The 20,624-nt window shown below is 39.5% G+C and overlaps 1 protein-coding gene across 2 annotated transcripts; it reads right to left on the minus strand.

Moving 5' to 3' along the window:
- Positions 1-87: 87 nt before the first annotated feature.
- On the minus strand, positions 88-20,189 carry tmod1 (tropomodulin 1). Of its 2 annotated transcripts, XM_022755435.1 has the most exons (13): positions 19,912-20,189; positions 15,832-15,912; positions 15,573-15,627; positions 14,998-15,134; positions 11,375-11,531; positions 10,104-10,220; positions 8,384-8,473; positions 7,381-7,511; positions 6,809-6,916; positions 6,141-6,284; positions 5,457-5,601; positions 4,225-4,324; positions 88-2,393 (listed from the first exon to the last, which is right to left on the minus strand). In XM_022755435.1, exons 4-13 carry the CDS (start codon positions 15,118-15,120, stop codon positions 2,375-2,377), a joined length of 1,134 nt encoding a protein of 377 aa, XP_022611156.1. In that variant the 5' UTR covers positions 15,121-15,134; positions 15,573-15,627; positions 15,832-15,912; positions 19,912-20,189; the 3' UTR covers positions 88-2,374. The 2 variants fall into 2 exon arrangements, with proteins under 2 accessions (XP_022611156.1, XP_022611157.1); XM_022755436.1 differs by lacking the exon at positions 4,225-4,324.
- Positions 20,190-20,624: the final 435 nt, after the last annotated feature.

Consider the following 20,624-nt stretch of genomic DNA (forward strand, 5'->3'; position numbering starts at 1 on the left):
AATGGGAGAAAGTTGTGCTCTACATATTCAGGTGAAATGTCCAGCCAAATGTAAGTTAAGTTTAAGCACAAGGACGTTGTGGAAATATTATTTTTTAAGCTTTATTTATCCCTTAAACAAAAATTCAACCAAATAAAGTTGAACTATCTAACAAAACACAGACTCAAGCACTAAAATATCAGAGAACACTGGACAGAAGAAAAGAACAGGACACACAAAGACTGAGTGGCAGGGGCAGAGTCTTTGCCCCCTTCAGTTACTTACTGTCGCACAAATGTTTACATCCATTAATAACCATTTGTTCAACAACACCTACAGCAATGACGAGAAAGTAACAAAGTAGTGATACTGTATGAAATGACATTAAATGGGTTATTTAACCCTTAAACATGCCGTCAGATTTTTTTTTAAATCTTTAATCTTTGTCAGTATCAGGTACAGTTGTTCACATCAAGAAAACATAGATGGTGGGAGCAGTTTTACCTTCAAGTCTGTAACTGGTAGTTTACCCATTTTCTTTATGCAGGAAATAGAGACACATTTCATCTTGAAAAAATAATGGACGTTTTAGCTCTAGTTCCTGGTTAGAGAGTAGCTAAGCCTTCTTTTTTCTCATTGTTCTGTTGATTTTAAAGTTGGAGGACATCCCTTCAAGTGCTGCCAAATGCACAGCAGCATAATCATTACCAACATAGCTATAGTTGGGTGTAGGTGTTAGTAACAAGGACGTAACAATGTGGTACCTCTAAGAACATTTCCATTATGAACTCTTTACGGATCAAATCAAGATGAAAGTGTAATACAATATTTCAGATGTTCACTGGTTGATTTAAGACCCATCAAACAGGTAAACATTCTGAAACTACGTATCACCTAAACATTTCCTTATTTAAATAAAATGGATCTGCATAATCTGACAGCTGTAAAGACATTCGAGGTTTCCTGTGTTTTTAAATCTGCATCTAACATCCATTTCTAAAACAGTCCAAACCTGGATTGAGGCATTAATGTGAAACCTGTAATAAACAGTAAGTCAACAGTACCAACCAGTTCGCATTATGGCACACTTTTTTTTTTTTTAGCTCCAGTAAATAAAAATAAACAAACACAAACAATCAACAAACCAGACCTGGTTGAAAGTGTAGCAGTAGCAGAAATCCATTCGAATGCTTGTAGTTCTTTGGGTCATCCATGTAGAGTTTCTTCTACATAAGAAGATGGTGTTTGTAGGATATTTTACAGTGGGTTGATTGAATATCTGATCTCAGTGAATAAAATTTGAAATGGCAGTTGTCATTCTCAGCTTGTAGGATTTCTCTGCAGAGGCTGCTAAAATTAATGTTTGATAGTGTAACAGTGTAAAGAGTAATTAGAGTGTACATTTTCATTTACAGCAACATATTTTACACTAGTTATTACACTATCCAGCACAATCGATCCAAGTTATGTCAAGTATCTGAATTTCTTTCTGACTCTTTCCCAGGTCTGTCACAAATAAATATATTCTGTATATAGCAACAAATCTCACAGTAGCCAGGTTTATAAATCTATCTGTTACTGAAGAATCTGGATAGCTTAGTATCTGAGGACAGTGAGTTATTAAAATACTGTTTAGACCGAATAGGAAAAGACAATAACATCAGATTTTCATGGCCGGGTCAAAATGTGACATTACAGTATACCTCATATATATATATATATTTTTAAAATTTTGTCTGTCAAATTAATATGGGCTTTGGTGTAATAGTTGGTAGTAAATACCTTGTATGCCGACCTTAAAGCAACCTCAGAAACTGTTGGCAACAACAGTAATGACAGCACAGTTCATTTACAGCACAATAATAATAATAATTATTAGAATTCATTCAACTCAATAGGAACACAGATCACTTAAAGGCCCCTGACCTTTCAAATGGGCCCTCATTCAAAACCAGACCTCCAGCCCCTTTATTATGGAATCTAGACACTTCATAAGATTTTAAAGGATTCAAGATGAGACTAAGCAATGCCTGGTTAGTTCGTACAAAGAGCTGCAAGTATTGTTGTCCAAACCTAAGTCCAAGCCAAAAAGATACCAAGTACTTTTTGCATGAACTGAAAGCTCAGAGGGACAAAAATGCTGATTAATCCTCTAATATCTACTAGAAAAGGTCTAGAAAGCAGTAAGAGTTCAGAACTTTTCCAAAAACAAAAACCCTGAACAACTGAACATGACGTGGTTGTCATGGTCTTCTGGGTAGCTCGTCAGAGGTTGTGAGGCTTGAAGAAGAGAAGAGGTTCCATAAAGATGATGGGGGTCAAGGGGGAACAGGGAATTGAAGGTAACCCTGGTTTCTACACATTCGTCCGACACTTAGGGAAGATGGGTCCTCCCTCAAGCCTTCTCTTTCTTACTATAGATGGAGAAGAGGATGGAGGGACAGAGAGAGAAGACAAAAACACAAAAGATGAAGAGGAAAGAGAGGTGAAAAGATGAGAGGAGAGAAGGAAGGACGGGAGACAAATTAGACATTCCAGGAAGGTTTGTCATCATCATAATCTTTAGCTAAAGCAAAGCAAAGTCGGCCTGCCTTATTTACTTTGCATAGAGCAAGAAGAGAGGCAACTGAACAGAGGGGAAAGCTTTCAGAAAGCAGGACATAAAGATCAAAGTTACACCACCTTTACTACAAGTGGTTGCAAAAGGAAATAGCTTTAGCAAGAGCTCTTGAAGGAAAAAAGGACAAGAGACATGGGTGGGATGGTGATAAAAGCAGGGCTGGATTGACCCACTATGAGACAATAATGAGCTGTGGGCCCCTATTGACCCCTCTGTTCCCTCCCTATTGTGTATTCATTAATTAGCGATCTGTAATTAGTTTGTGGTAACTTTATAAAGCTCAATTTCACTTAATAAAATTGACCATACATCAAGAAACTCAAACTCAAAACTAAGTTAAAACTAGAATTGAACTTGTAGGTGTTGCCTTATAAGAATAATCTTTTCATCTATAAGCTAACTGCCACACAGGGAAGCTGGAGTGTTCAGGGCCAATGAGGGTCTGGCGACAATTAGCCCCTGGGCACAGACAGGTAAAAAGACTTTCATCCTTCCTTTATATTATATCCCCAGATTGCAAGTGTAGTTTGTAGTTTGTCTCTCTTTGTGGTTGTTTTCTTTCTTTTAATGGCTGTTCTGCATGCCTTTTTCATTATTGTTTATCTCTTTGTACTGGGTCTGTGTCTCTGTGTTGTCATTTTGAGTCTCTTCATTGCCTTTTTTATAATCATTTTATGTCTTTTAACTGAACTATATGACTTTCAAACAAGAAATAAAAAATACTAACAGTCATTTCTGTTTGCACAGTTGGTAATCCATCTTTGGATAGGAGCAGTGTTTAGAAGAGGACAGAAGTGCTCTTCTGAAGAAAACTAACTTCAGAGGCTGAGCAGAAAAAGCAGAATTTCTCCGGACAAAGTAGGAACAATAAAAAATACCAGATCAGGATAGAAGGAAAATCCAGAGTAAAAAGGCCAAGAAGAAAGATAATGTAGGTTTTGTGGCCATTTAAACAACATCACAGGTTTACTCATTGGAAAGTGTTGTAGGAAACACAACAGATGAAGAACACGAAGGTTTCCGCAGATTCACAGTGCAGCCAAAAGAGGAGCGAACTCCAACAAACAGCTAAGGAAACAGCCAAGGCGAGGAAAAAAAGAGAGCGTTTCGTCCAGCACAATCAGAATTCAAACAGAGAAGAGGCATATAGTGGATGCTGTTTGATCAGTTACTTGGGCATATGACACATGTGCACAAGTGCTTACATCTCTTTAGCATTTTTCATGTCAAATGCGCTCAGAATTTTTTCAATATTGTACATCCTTTTTACCTGTTTCTGGATATTGTGGACATCAAAATATTCCAGTTTGTTGCCTTTTTGAACAGCAGTGTGGCAACAAAATTTATACTCTACTTACAGTGGGGACAAAAGAGCAACGGCTAAATTTGGGAGGCACTGTCAGTAGCCGAAGAGATGACTAGAAGAGGAAAAGAAGGAAAGTGATGATAGGTGCTGCGGAGAGGCAACAGAAACTCTCAGAGGAGTATGACAGGAGGTGGCAGCGGTTCGTGATCTGGAAAAGAACCAGGAAGATGTTGGCAGAAGAGAGACAAGGCTGAGCAGTCAAATAGTGCTGTGTTTGTGTTTCAAGGTTTTTTCTTTTCTTTTCTTTTTTTTTTTTTACTTTGTCTTGGACTTGAACTTTTTCCCAAAGGCCCTCTCCAGCTCAGGGACAGACAGAGTGAGGGTGAAGGAGCCGTCCGACTCTGACCTGACGACACGGGCTTCAAGATGATGGGGAAGGAAAATCATGACAAATTATGACACAACTTCAAAGGGTTTGTGACACAATACAAGAAGATTATGAAAACATCATAAAAAAAAGAAACCATAACCTGAACTCAAATGTATCCTAATCTAATCCTGTAATCCTAATTCTCAGTTTCAATCCTGTGATAACCTCTGGTTGAAGAGAAGACAGCCAACATTGCATCAATTCATGCACTCATCCTAAAACTGATTCTCACAGGAGGTTCAAGAGCAAACACACTCACACAAACTTAAAAACATTCAGTAGATTATTCTTATTATTGTTATTGTTAAAGTTGGGCAAGAACACAAGCAAAGGATATGACTGACAATGAGCCACAAATCATGTGTCAACATAGTTTCACAGGAAGGCATTTCACAAAATCTGACAGACCAGCTTGTTGACACTAATGAAAGCCTCTTTCTAACTCTGTAACTTTGTCTGTCAGTGTGTGAGTAAAGTTTTTTTGTATCGTGTTACCCTGTATAAAATAAAGACATTAGTAAATAAGAAAAGTCAAAAATAAAGTCAGCAAACTTAAATACTAACCTAAATATCTCCTGCCAAGTGCAATAAACTTTTCCTCCACTAGTTTCATTTTGTCCTCCCTCTCATGCAAAGTCTTTTCTTAGTGCTGATGTCATAACTTAGGAAGGCACTGTTTTGATTGGGGGGGGGCTTTCTAGCCAATGATGTCACACTGATTCCTCTATTAGAGTCTGATTAAAGTACAACTCAAGGAGATATAGTGGAGATACTGTCGGCACTGACGCACATAACAACTAGCACTGCCAAATGCAATACTACTGAAAGAAAGTTATGTAACTGAATAAAGCATAGTGAGGTGAATCAGTACTCAAATACATTATGTACTTGAAATGTTATCAGTTTGAGTCCAGCCCAAGGACTTTTGTCATGTTCCCAATTCTGTTTTCTCTGTGTGTGTGTGTGTTCATGTGCATGTATCCAAGGCTCAAAGCTGCATCTGCACTATGAAATGCATGCATGTACGTGTATGTGTGTGTGTATGTGTGTGTGTGTGTGTGTGTGTGTGTGTGTGTGCGTGCGTGTGTGTGTGTGTGTGTGTGTGTGTGTGTGTAACCCACCCAGGTCGTTGTTGTTCATCATGGCGTTGGAGCCTCGGAGGCGCGGGCCCTGCTGGGTGAAATGGTAGCCAAACTTCAACAGTGTGGTGTTTTTCTCCAGCATGCTGGCGATCTCCATTTCCACCTTGTTGCCTAAGGGCTGGCTCTGGAAGTTTGGAGAGAAAGTGAGGAGAGACAGGAAGAGTTAGATTAAAAACAAAATTAGATTTGCGATAGAGAGACGGGAATGTTAGAGGAATAGAGAGATAAGACACCAAAGAGCAAGAGGAGGAGTCCATGAACTGAACATTAGTGCCACTACTGATAACACAGTGATCTGATAACAGAAGATGAAGCGGCAGGGGGTAACATGCTTTGTCAATTTCAGTTTATTATCATTTCAATTAATCAATCAATGGAGCCAAATGGCAAAGACATACAAGAGAAAGAGGGGAGATAAAAAAAAAAAATCTGTGAATCATTCAACAAGTTCAACTAACGGGCAAGCAGTGAGTCAGAGATGTACGACTATGCAGTATGACACATCACAAGGCAATCTAGGAGCATTAGACTGAAGTGGCAAAGATGGCCTGTGTACACTAATTGACACACATGCCCACACACACATTTTTGTGCATGGTAAGTGTGTGTGAGTCTGCATGTACCCTATGCAGGTTGGGTTGCATGTGTGTTGAATGTTGGTACCTGATTGTCTATCTTCAGCTCCAGTAGCGTGGTGTTATTCTGCAGTGACTCTATGAGGGCCAGGATTCCAGTCCCTGTGATGAAGTTGGACTCAACATTCAGGCTCTTCAGCGTCGTGTTAACCTTCAACATCTCTGCCAGGGCCTGAGGAAACACACAGCACATAATAAAGCTAAATTCACTCATAGTGTTGCAGCCATGTGCTCCATAATCCGGCTACTGGTTTGCCAAAATGAGGGATACAGCACCATAAAGGGTCTCAGTGAGACTCACTGATGGATATGTCTTATTAGATAGGAAAAACTAGAGAGCGTTAGAGGGATTATATACAACATGAATTATTAGGAAGCTCTTAACCCAACTGCATATTGACAGTTTTGTGTTTTGTTAGTGCCATTGTCACAATGACTGACCACAAACACGAGGTGGCTGGTTGAGAAAGCAACACTTTAAATTAAAAAAAGATTTGAATTAAAGTATAGAGATGGTTGAATTTTTTGTTTAGAAAAACAGTTGGAGTGCACAACACGTGCAGAGAGTTTATCTTTACAAACAGTGCTACCCATAACTCAATCAAACAAATTCAAACCACCAAATAAAAGATAAGATGAACTTGGCTGATCCATTTCAGAGAAACGAAGCAATAAAATGTTGCAGCTATAACTTACAAATGCTACGGGGTCATTGCTTCTGGTTCCTACGATACTGAACCGCTCCACCACAGTGTTCTTCATCAGAGCCTCAGCGTACACTTTCAGAGTTGGGATAGGGATGTTCTGTGAACAGAAAAACTCAGTAAGTGCTCTATGTCTCATTTTTTAACAAATAAAATAATGTGCTGTGTTTCAAGAAATTCCCTTCATGCACTAAAATGAATTCAGAGTTTATTTCTTAAACCATAGCTTTTTTTTTAAATTTGGTCTGAAAAATTAAAATGTGAAAACTACATTTAGTTCATTGAAGTAAGGTAGTTTCTGTTTTTAGAAAATACATGTCATCAAACATATGTATTTGGATAAAGTTTAGTTTCTTCAAATGTAAGTACTAGAAAAAACTATCAGGGACAGATGAATATAATTAATAGAGGATCAGGTGTTTCATATTATATATAAAACTTGTTTCAGTTAAAACAGAAGCCAAAGTAAATCAAACTTTGGTGATATTGAGTTTGTAGACATAGCATGAAGCTCATATCCCCAACATGATATTCACACAGACACACGCACACACACACTCTTACCCTGATGTTGTTGAGGTTGACCTCAACTAGGTCAGGGTCGTTCCTCTTCACTCTCATCAGGGTCTCTTCTACGTCAGTGGAGTTGGGCTCCTCATCGGGGACTGGTTTATACTGGGTGCACTGGATCACACCTGGGATACAACACAATTACAGCACACACTCACCAACAAACCAACAAAGTCCTTTGCTTAATTGTCCAATTTACATAATACCATCTAATGAATTTCCCTTCAAAACATGCAGTCTAAACATGTTTTATGTACTGAAAACAAAGCAAGGGACAATTTCGTCAGGCAATTCAGAAGTTTAGAGCTGGCTCTTTTTTGAGAGACATCATATTTGGAAGTGAGATATTCTGACTCTGACTCGGTTTACAGCTTGAGGAATATCTATAGGAGGAGCCACTTAAGATAAACAATGGCTTATTAATGTGTATGTGTGTTCTCGTGTGTGTGCCTCTGTGTGATGGGGGGATAAAAGCAATATCAACTTACAATCGTTTACACTGTATAGTGTAAGAATGATACACACATGACTCATCAGTGATATTCCTGGAGGACCTATAGGACAACGTATGAGTGTCTGTATATTCTTAATTTTATCTGCTTATGTACTTAGTTTTAACATATTTAACTGTATTTGTGCATGGATGAAGCGCAAGAAGAAAAAAAAAAAAAAGACTGAACCTATTATCTTTGGTAAAATAAATCAACATTCTGCCAAGATGAGATCATTTCACTTGATTCCAATCCAGGCCAACTCCAACTTCAACATTTTTCTCGAGTGAGCTGATATATTTTCTTCAAACCAGCCGAGTGATCTGCTGTATTTCAAGCTACTTTAACTTGCTTCTTGAAAATCCCTGCAGCAAATGTGTCCCTGTTTGAATCAAGTGAAGACAGCTCATGCAACTGGCAGATTTCTCCAAATCAAGACTGAGTGACATACATGTGTGCAAGTGTGTGTGTGTGTGTGTGTGTGTGTGTGTGTGTGGTGTATGTACTGTTGAGGCCTTGCTTGTTGACTATGGTGCTGCTGGCCAGGGCTTCATAGTACTGCTGGTTACTCATCAGGGTGTGCATACCCAGGATGGCTGCAAGACAGCAAGAAGACAGAATGAGGATGGGGAGAACAAAGGGAATAAACAGAGGGACAGAAAAGAAAGAGAGACAGAGATGCTGAAAAGGCATCCATAGATGTAGCGATTGTCTGGTTACATCCGTACAGTGGACCACCATGCTAATAGAGATAGCACAAAAGCAGCATTGCAAACAAGTCAAGCAGTTGTATGCTGCAAAGTTTCAGGTGCAGTGGTTTAATTGGTAATATGTACTAGCTTTGCTTTTGCAGCCGTAGCCAAGGTCCAGCTCTCTGTTGGCTGACTACTACCCTCTACATCACGACTATAAAGGATGTCAAGGTATGAGCTTGTGAAGCCACCCATCAGAGTAAGTGTCTTGGCAGCAGTGAATCTGAAATAATTTTTTGGACACAGGATACAATACAAAAGATGTGATTTAGAGCAAATTATCACCTCATCTGTTTGTCAGACAGATCAAGAGCATGAGCACAGCCTGTGTTTACAAAGACATAAACAGTCAGGGAACGCGAGCTACCAAGCTGCTCTTAGTAGAAAGGTGGGTGGGTGGGTGGCGGAGGCTGGCATGATAATGGAGGGGACTTTGGTAGTGGACAAATCTAACTCATCACAAGGTAGGAAATAATGGCGTTCATAACATCAGTATAACGTCACAACACTATATCATAACTTTCCTATTACCGACTTAAAACCTGGTGTTGTTATTACTAAAGTGTATGTCAAAGGTTAAAGAGACCTCCGTGCTATTATCTGCAGTATATAAAGCATCAGTCATAGACACGTCATGGCAACAAACTGAAAGTTTGTACATGCAGCAAAATATTTGCCGCAGTAATGAAATTTGCCATGCATCACACAGACTCTATGATAGTCCTGTGTAATGCATGTATGGTTACAGGCATCTGTCTGGTTGTGAGCTGAGCTGCATGGTTTTGCCAAATGTCTGTTTAACACAGGCTGACAACGTGGACATGACAGAGGAGTAGAATCGTTCCATGCAAATACTTTGTGCAGTCTACAGATACCCTGGATGGTGTTCAGCTAGCGAACAGAGAGATCCAGCAGGGATGGAGGAGGCGGAGAAGATGGAGGGGCTGATGGAGAGATGAAAGGGAAGGGTGGAGGGAAGGTGGAAGGAGTGCTAGAGACACGGAGAAGAGTTAGATTGAGGAAAAGTTAAAGGGTGCGATGGTGTGTTGATAGTGATTAGTGAATGTACAGGAGATGAAGATGAAGAATAATCAGACACCTGCAATTTAGCAAATTCAACACTACAAATTCAAAGATTATTCAAAGTCTCCTACAGAGGTTGTGTGCTCATTTTTTCTGTTAATTTCTCTATTAATTTTAATTTTTTTGTTTTTCTTAAAAAAAAAATCCAAATGTTTGAATTATAAACATGAGAAAACACATGAAATTAAAAACAAAAACAGAAAAAAAAACACTAAAACAAAAACCAACATTTACAATTTTTCTTTGGTGCATAAAAATCTGTTCAAGACTTCTATTAAAATACTCATATATGGTTCAAATTGGAGAAAACTGAAACCAATAAGCTTTGTGCACATAGCATATGTGACTGTGAAGAGATGTGTGTGAAGGCATGAGTAAATGTGTGTGTTACCTGCAATGTCACATAGTTCAGCATCACTAGCACTAGCAAGGGCTTCTTCTAGCTCTGGCTCCAGGGTCACGCTCTCTATGATGGGGTCCACCCTCTTTTTAGGTACCCAGGCTTTCCCTGCAACATTGATTGATTTACCAGACAAGAATGACAGTACAAGTACAACTACTATGACTGGTATCACTAGCACCTAAATCTTAGCTGATCACATTATTGAAGATGAGTGGAACATTGCTGGGAAATACATGAAGTCAACAAAGTCCATGTACTAATAAGTTGCAAGTTGTCCTGGACGTTGACATGAAAGCATCAGTATTATATCTAATAATATATGTATCTAACCATGACAGATAAATCATTGTCACAAGCCTTACCTTCATGTAGGCGGAGAAAACATTTCTTCAGTAAGTCAGTATGATTTGTAAAAACTACAACCATTAACTTGTTAAAGAAGTTGTTTCGAAATACAGCATATACAATAGTACGTGTTGAAAACCAGCTCTCTTACATAACAACTGAGCCGTCTGAGGTGAATATCCCTTCATGTCACCCCTGACTACAGGCTGTTTTTTGTTTTTTTTAAACCTGTTAACATGTTTCACATCCAACAATGAAGGTTTTGCCTGACCCTCAGGGTGAGCAGGAGGGCAGCGGCAAATAGAAAACATGGAGTGGCTGCAAGCGGACTGATGGGAGAAAGTTTTAAACAGGGAGCAGAAACTGCTATCGCTCCACGCCACTCATATGATCCAGTTTGCAGCTACTTAGTTGTTCCACCTGGACCAGCTTTACTGCTGGTCTGTGGAATTAAATTGAAATGTCTCAGGTCTTTTAAGTACACAGGATAGACTGCAGTAAGACCATAACACCTGCAAGGAGGATCATGATGAAGGTGACAGCAGGGAGACCTTGTAGAGTTTCACATAGGGATGTTTGGTATCTCTCACCATCCGTCACACACCTGTGTCCACACTAGGCTGGTGCTTGTGGAACCAATCTCCCTTTAGGGAACTAAAAAAATAAAGTTGTACTCATGGATGGCTCATGTTTCCCATTCATTTATAATTTTCTCCCCCCACTACATCTCAAGGATTGGAGAGTCCATCCTCCCCTCAGCTCTCATACTTGGATAACTCAGTTATCTTTAATATGCAAGGGAAACCAAACAGTCTTGACATTCAATGTTCTAGTCATTTGTTCACTTTGTAAAAACAGTGCTTTGAGCCAGCGTTTAATCTAAGTATATTCAATATGAGAAAACAAATTCTTACCTCTCTTCTCCCCTGTGAAAGGCACCAGGTCTTCTCTGTCTGGGTGCTCTTTGGCTTGTTTCTCCAGATGGGCCAGGAGGTTATCTCTCTGAAACGTTCCTGTCGGAGCTTTCTTAGTCTGGTCCTTCTGCCTCATCCCAGCTGGCAACAACGCATTCTACACAAGGATGGGAATTTTCATAATTTACTGGCACTGGAAAAATTATTTTTTTAAATTTCTGAATTTGTTCCTATCATAGTCATTAAATCCTATTATACCGTGCAACTTTAGTGCAGAACAATGAAGAACAAATTAGTCCAGGATTTCCTCCTCGCTACAGAAGCATTAATGAATGAAACAGTAATCTTAATTATGTCTTCCCAGCATCAGTGACTACAATCGTTTTTAGCAGCTCCAGTGAAAATGAAGGAGACCTTTCTTGGTTGAAGTAAATCTTCAACCTCTTTCATTCTGATGATGATTGAAAATTAGGACAAGTGCAACTCATTGTAGCTATACAATAAAAATGGCGTGAGTCATATGATGCAGTGCTTTCTCGTTTGCCAGTTATTGATGAAAATTCAACAAATAAACAAAAATTAAATTTAAAAATAAATAAATAAATAAAATAAAAAAATACAATTTTTCATACATTTTGTAGGTTTTCATTAACAATACTATAAAAATATGCCCAACATTAATATTGTATTGTTTGTATTAAATCTTTTAACAATTTTGAGGATTTGAAGAGAGATACAACGAGTATTACAATAAGGGAGATAGATACAGAGATAATGGTGTTGTATCTTTGCTCTGGTTCAACTCCCACATCAGTTCCAATCTCTACTCCAGACCAACACAGGACCAAGATGTTTCCCAGAGCTTTGCTGCATACCAAGTTATTTTCAACTTAAAGTAAGATTCAAAAACCAAGCTCTTCAAAGTGCTACTTATAGCTTCATATCTTATCTGTCTTGTCAGCACTCAGAGGCCTCTCTCTCCTCCCTGCCTGCCTGTCTCTCTCACTCTTATTCATCTGCTTTCAGTCTCTCTCCTTTAATCAGAAGCTTCCAAAAAAACAATACTCTCGAAGCAGCAAACAATTTTCTAAAAGATACCAAACAATTGACACAGACCGCATTTTCACAGTTGTTCGGTTTCTGTTGCTCTCATTCAGCACTTCCTGTAGTGATCCATAAATGTTCACGTGACTTACAGTAGTATATATAGTAAAGCCAAGGGAATATCACACTGCCAAGCTTTCTGTGTCACACACTTATATCAGCTGCAGATAACAGGCCTCTTACACTCAGCCCCTGAATATTTTTTTTTTAACCAGCATGAGACTCTCTCTCTCTCTCTCGTCCCTCTTAACTGTACTTCCCTCTCTATCTCATTTGGTCTATCTCTCTCTTGCTCTCACAAGCCACAGTAGACATCTACATGTAACTTATACAGTACACGTCTGTGAGCACAAGTCTGAGATCAAGGAACTAACTCACACATCCAGCAGATACAGAGGAATGAGAAAATGGTAAAGTTGTGGGTCATAAAACCAAAACAATGCGCAGAAAGAAGCTAAAATGGTGAGTAATAATATTAATTAGTGCAGCTTTAGTTATGTGGGTGAGTGAAAAATAACAAAATGTTCACCTTCCATGATTTAAGAAATGTTACCAGTAAAAGTACATGTGATTTGTATTAACCTATTCCAAATTACAACAGGACGTTAGACCAGGGATCCGAATATGTAAGAAATCTCAGACTTCAAGTGAGAGCCAAAAGGATGTGACCATGGTGTCTTAGTAAAAGTAAACAGTCCTAGTTGTAGTGTGTAAGCGTATGACCGTGACGCAGTACTGTACGTACTAAAACACAAAATGTTCTCTAGATGATTGACAATAAATTTATCTCTCTACAATCACAGCACAGCTGGCAGATGGGATGTTTTTGTGTCGAGCATGATGAAGCCTTTTTAATGACTTACTGGAACTGATGTGGGAGGCCTTGCTGGGAAGGTTATAGTGTATCTCAAAGACCTGGGACAGTTCACTGTTGTGTAACAGGTTACCCTCATAAACAGGCACAAACAAGGTAAGTATGCACACACTGCCTCTCACTGTTTATATCATGGAGTCCCTCCGGTAACTCAGTGCTGGCATTAGTCTCTCTCTCTCTCGCGCTCTCTCGCTCGCACGCGCGCACACGCACACGCACACACACACACACACACACACACACACACACACACACACACACACACACACACACACACAGTCGTGTAGATTATTCCCTACCAGTCATCCCCTTGGTATTGAGGGGGAGTCCAGTCACTTTGTGAGCAACTACACATTCATCAGAAAGCTAATACAGCTGCTGTCACCACCCATGATGCATCACTGAGGGTATGAAGCTGGTGGTGGATGCAAGACATGCTGAAGTAAATACATCATAAAAATCAACAGAAACTACTGATGTCCTGAACCTCCTGAAGCACAATGGCTGAAACTGTGAAACACTACCCGGCCTCCCAGGTCAGTGCATTCAGTGCAAATAGAGAAATACTTAAAATTCCAGAGGAAAAGGTGACGAAACGTGACAAAATCAGTCACATCACATATGTGACTGGCATATGTGAGTATTTTCTAGAATTTATCTCCGTTGGCTCAGTTTCACTTAGCCTTAATAACCAAAGTTGTCTCCTATAGTTCCTCACTCATTCATTTGATGAATGTATATTTTCAAGATGGATTTGTCTGGATTCATTTATTATTTTTCAATAAATTGTTGAGAAAAATTGCCAACTGCCATTCTGTAGATCCAAACGACCCCTTTAAACTGCTTGTTTTGTCCACAAACCAAAGATATTCAGCATTCAACAAATCTTAATATCCAAGAGGCTGAAACCATCCATGTTTAGCATTTTTGCCCAATTAATGACTTAAACAGCAAATAGATTATCAAAACTTTCTATCAAACACTAACATATATGTAATATATTAATATATGTAGCATAAATCCCAACTGTTTAAATTCTATTTTTTCATATTCAATCTGTTTTTTTATGTTGCATCCAGTTACTTTTACTGATGCAACCACTTCATTCCACATAGAGGATTACTGGTTTATTTCAGCTGTCACAATTCTGGCCAAACCGTTGCACACACTCAAACAAAACTGCGGGTCATCAACTAAACTCCACAACTCATCTTTAGTTTGATTACAGTCAATAAGAGAATATAAATTCTAACCAGCCTAATGGTCACATTGTGCAGTAACACCAACTGCCAACTAACCGCATGACTGTTTATTAGCTGGTTTTAGCTACATAGCATTCAAAGCACAGTCCATCAGCTGCCACTGAACTAACACTGTAGAAACCATTATTTACATTAGAGCCATTTACTCATGAGTACGTTCAAATGTTTTGCACTCAGAACAGTCCGACTGGTTTAAAACCAGAAATTACTAGCTAACATCAATTCCAATGAAAACACAAGCACATGTAGCTGTAGTGATATACAGTAGACTGCAGTATATTACGTAAGGGGGCTCTATTAAGCCTGAATGATCCCATAATTCTCCACTGACACCAACACAGTGACAGCAATAGCTTCTCATGGGCTTTATATTATAAACTTACATCAGGATCCAGCTCCTCTAATTCATCCTCTAACCGCTGCAGCTCTTCCTCTGAGAGTTTCTTCAGCAGCTCGTCCTCATCTATGTCCCTGTACTTCTCCATCTCCTTCTTCAACACCGACATGACGGACAGCACACCTGGAAACATGAATTACATCAACATGAAATGCATACAAACTGTAGAATAAAGCGTTGATGCACAAAGTTGTCATTGTCATCGTTGGTTGGATTGTCTGCTCAAGAGGATTATATGACAATAAATGTCAGCAATGCTGAATGGTGAGTTTCAGATACAACACGACAGTCTGATTTCTGGCAGCTAGAGTTAGCTTTCACAGTATATTACAATCTTGATCTTACATTTAAATTTCCTGTACTTCAACTTGCTTTAGGTGATATAATTAGCAATTCAGCCAAAGTTTTACTTCTATCACCTTGATCTCTCATCTTGTATTCTCTTTGTAAGGTTTAGATTTCTGAGATGTGTCTGAGATATGAGATTCAGTGCTGCCAAGGTAAGTTTATACTGTACAAACACATGAAGGGATTTGAGAGGCATTCCAACGGTTCCCTTACCTCAATAACCCCTCCACACGAAAAGACAAAATGTAGATCAGGAGCCTGGAAGACCCTGGGGTTTGAGAAAAAAAAAGAAGAAGATATCTGTGGATGGAGACAACGGGTAAGAAAACAGTAATAAAATGAATGGTGGAATAACAGTGTTTCAAGGGTCAGAGAAATACAAAACTGGCTGGCTCAAGACAAAAAGGGAGATATACACTAACCAAGCGTCACTCAGTGTTGCTCTTTGCCGTAAAAACTTGACTGTACTCACCTCAATGACCCCCAGCTCAGGGCTAAAATAACAGCAAAGGCAGCCAAGTGCCTGTAGCGCTCCTGGGAAAGAGAGACAGACCTGGAGGAGGCAGAGGCAGAGAGTGAGGAGAGACTAATAGCTCTCACAATTAGAAGGCAATTGGCAGTTTGAAAGTAGCTCCGCAATGAACTCCCATATTGCTTGTGGTAGAATGTAACCTTTACGTATCACCTGATGCTGTTTTCACTGCAGATGCACTAGAGATTATTATTTTTTTTGTATTCAAATATTAGATTTCTGAGATGTGTCCTGAAACAGGGGGAACAAACAAACAAAAATCTATCAATCTATCTATCTTCCCATCTCAGCCACCTCTTTTTTGCGTGAAAGCGAATAAGCTTATTTATGTCGAGCTATAATTCTTTGTTTAAGATATACCTTTTTGGAATTGTTCTACGTGGTGTAATTTATGGTAAAACATTTAGGAAGAAAGAGAAATTGTTTCTGTAAATTGGATTAGCATTTTCAAACTAGAGAAAAAGACAGTGAGAAGCTCACATAAGGCTGTTCTGACTGTCTGACTGATTGTCAAATCCTCTGGGTAATGAAGAAGGTGTTGTGAAAATATGTTTGATAAGAAAAAATGGGCCTGAAACATTTGAAATCACTGACAGTAGCAATTAGAAACCAAACAGGAATTCAGTTTTTATATACAACTAAGATAAAATATACAAATCAGCTGTTTACCTCAGTTTAACAACAGACCACAGGAGTATGATTTGCTGCAGTAGCTACAATGGACAATTTCCTTTTATATATTCCATGACTATAACAGCAGACATCTTTAACCAGCATAAGTTTTCACCTGTTCACCCGGTCTCATTTTGTCTGTCGAAACTTAAAGCTCCATTTCCTCCCAGTATTATATCCCTTTGCTGAACTATCTGTCATAAAGCAGTCTCAGGATGCAGCTCTGCTTTTCCTCTAAAAGCACTCTGCAGAAAAGTATAAAAGTCAACACTGAATAAACCAAATATCTTGTCGGCAAATGTGTTTTTCTCATGCTTTCTATCTCAGCTGGCAGGTTGGAGAGACTCTAGATCTGTTTTCCTCTATCTCTACCTCTCTCCATGGCAGGTCCGAGTCTTGGCTGTGGGACCAGATGACTGATGATGGGTGAGCGGCAGCGGAACATTTGTGGGTCACAACACCAAACACTTTGGCATATGTGCTGCCTCTAAGCCCTGGTTCCTTACAACTCTGGGTCAGGGTTTGAAATGTGTTTTGAGCTCCTGCTGATGGATCCCCACATGACAAGACTAATAATAACTTTACCGAGCCTGCTGCATGCGAGGATCAGAATGAACTCAAATTAGGCAGTAAAAAGGTTGAGATGGAGATTAGAAACCAACCAAAGTGCAAGAAATTCAGCATTCAAGGAGTACAATTCCGAGTGCAAACGATCCTTTTTGATCTTAAGTATATCAGCAAGTGTGTTTTGGCTAACCTCCTAAAAGGTAAGGTCAAGCGTGCCGTTCTTTTGTTCTGCTTTCTCTAAGCTCTGTGACAAGACAAGTTTCCAAAACCAAAGATGAAGAACTGGGCTGGACTCCAAATAATGCTGCAAGTCTCCTGGAAGATACCGACCTGCTCTGATGATATCAAACAGACCCACGACTGTATTTATAACGTTTTCTACAAGCTTCTGCTTCATTAGAGCACATTCACTGGGCAGAAAGGAGGAACAACCAGAAATGACCAGAGTCTGAATGTGCCCTGTTAAGTCATAAACAGTTGACTTGACCCCCTCTAAACCAGGCTTGTCCGATCCTCGAGCCTCTAAGAATAGCAGCACTGATGCAGGATCATTAATCAAGACACAAGAGATGAGTGTAAAACCTGGAAAGTGATGTTATATGGCATCTGCTCCCACATGAGCACAGCTTTTCTCACTGCAAAATCAAAAATCAGATATAAGCTGATGGTGCTAATATCTGATTATCTAAACCACAATTACACAGTGCAGCTACTTGTGCAGAACAAGGTGCTACGATGACCTGCTTTAACAGTGATTTCTTTGTAAATCTTTCAGCTAGATTTTTAAACATAAACCCCGGTGAAGCTGTGACTTTTTTCAGCCATGAAATACACACAAATCTCTGTTAAACTCACACATGCTCTCAGAGTGGCCAAAAACTCTTACAGCCAATAAATCAGCACATAAAACACAGTGAGAGCACAGCAGTGGTACTTTAGAGTTTCAGCAGATGACTTCCTGCTCAATGTTTTCGAAAACTTTACACTGTCATGAAAAAATGACATGGAAGCAGTGTGTGAACATTTCATAGCCTGGTAAATCCAAGATATATTACTGTCATCTCTAAGCTGATGTCAAACTCACTTAAAGCAGGAGTTAAACTAGCTGGTTTGACCCTATCCTTCACAGATTTGTATACTTAAACAACTAAATCTTAATAAATTCAGACACAAGTAAAAACATAATTTATTCTACAGATCCCTCTCGAGATCCCTGAGGATTCTGACCAAATGCTAATTGCAAAATAATCTTATGTTCTTATCTTGTTAGAATTGCACAGGTCTCCGAAATGGCTCAGTAGAAAACAGCTGAGAGCAACTGTCCCACTCTCCTATCTGCCACATGTCATAATGCATGTGTCAGAGACCAGCACAAGGACAGTGTGTGTGTGTGTGTGTGTGTGTGTGTGTTTCTGCTGCGACAGTAATAAGAGCGTCCACTTTCATGGTAGATTTAAAATTAGCATTGAAACATAGCATAGATAGACGATTACTCAATTGATCTGGATGCAGTATACAGTGTCCAGTCTTTTTTATATCAAGTTGTTACCGTATATTTTACATTACATGTAAAGGTGAGATAACAATGAAGTGTAAGTCATAATAATCAAATTGTCTCATTATATTTTTCCCTGAAAACTCAAAATAGACTATCTTTCATTTTTTTCTGAGGACACTAAACGCATCAGTGACAGGCTGCTGTACTGCTAGTCTCCCTCCTTTGGGGACCAGTATGGAGTCGTATATCATGATCTGTATAATCAGGGGCCTGGCAGCTCACTTGCTGCCTTGGACTTGAGGTCAGGCCATGTGTGCATTCTGCAGAGGTCAGAATGTTTTAGCACATGTGTTTTTTTTCAGGTTAGCTCCAGATATGATACATTACTTAACTTAGGGATGAAGACTAGACTTATGAATGCATGTAAGCATGTTTTAGATGGTGAAACACTGAGCAATATGAAGACTTGTAGAGAGATGACCAAAGACGCTGTCTCGGGTTTACCACAGTGTCAGGGCATGCAGGGCTACGTTCAACAAAACTGAGAGGAAAACCATTACTTACAAACTAACAAAGGTTAAAGGCTCCATTTAATATTGTGATGTATGTAGGTCACAGAGGAACTGACAACCAACATGTCAGCAGACAACTGTTGCCTCTCACAGCAATGGGTGACTGAAATCCTGATTATGCAAGGTGGTGATACTTACACTTGATACAGAGATACTGCTTTGGTTATGCCATCAACTACCAAGGTAATTGGTCTTAGGTAATGAGCCCAAACATGGAATGGCTGTAGCAAATAAAATAACTACTTTGTTGGAATTAGTTAGTTGAAATTTAATTCATGGTTTTTCTACAGGCTGTAAGAGGTGAGAGAGAAATCTGAGGATTATACTAATCATTATTATGAGATATCATCACTTGTGTAGTAATAGAATTCCACACATTGTGTCCAGGACCCTAAGAACTATAGGTTAGGACTATTGTAGTAAATGCTGCCTGTGCAGAGTTTTGGTGTTAGGACTTGCAGTCATTACTTTAAGAGTAAGCCTAGAACAGCCAATAAAACATTCTCCAGCAGGAAGGAAAACACTAACAGCGAAATAAAAACAAAAACTATTCCTGAATTTCCCTGAAACCCCCCTTCTTCTCAGTGACCTCATGGAAACTTATTTTCTTCAAGCAATTTTAAAACTGTTGTACAGTTCAGTATTTGACTGTAGATGTGCAATCTTCACTCATTTGACTGTGCACTATAATTTTTGCATTTATTTCCGTACCTCCTCCAGCGCTATTTATAGCCGGACGGTCCCGCTGGGTGACAGCAACGAATACTTTGACCAGATATGGTTTCCTTCAGAGCCGCCTGGAGCCGCACTGCGAGGTCCGCTCTGCTGCAAGCGCGCAACCCAGGAAAGCGCCAACAACTCCGCTAGACGACACCGTCCATGACCCGCAGATAATCCCAAATTCAGCAGGTTTCAGCGTCTTCACAAAGTTTCCTCCCCCGTCCCTGGTCGTCTCTCGGCGGGTTTGCTCAGGCTGAATCCCATCTCCCGCAAAGGGCAAAGTAAACTTAAGGGGAGAGATCCTCCTCCTCCCTCTCCTCCCCCTCTTCCCCCCACACACGGCTGCCCTGTCACTCCAGTGATGTCATGAAGTGGATCTGAGTCCATTATCGGACACAGTCATTTGAATGATAACCGTCCTGCAACCCAGTCCTCTTCAACAACTTATTTTGATCCGCTTGAGCTCGTTTATGGTCGCTGTTTGTTTCTGACTATCAAATGCAGCGGTGGAGGTACTCAGTCCCTTCCTGAAGTACCGATATAACAATGTAAAAACACCCCAGTGGGAGTTTGACACAGGACTTTTACTTATAAAGTACAGTAGCATCACTAGTAAAATACACTAACACATCAAAAGTAAAAGCACTCGTTTTATAGAAAACTACAATTACCGCCTCACAGTTCTATGCTTCCCACAACTAGTC

This window comes from Seriola dumerili, unplaced genomic scaffold (genome assembly GCF_002260705.1).
Source record: "Seriola dumerili isolate Sdu_G_001 unplaced genomic scaffold, Sdu_1.0 BDQW01000230.1, whole genome shotgun sequence".
NCBI classification, from domain to species: domain Eukaryota; kingdom Metazoa; phylum Chordata; class Actinopteri; order Carangiformes; family Carangidae; genus Seriola; species Seriola dumerili.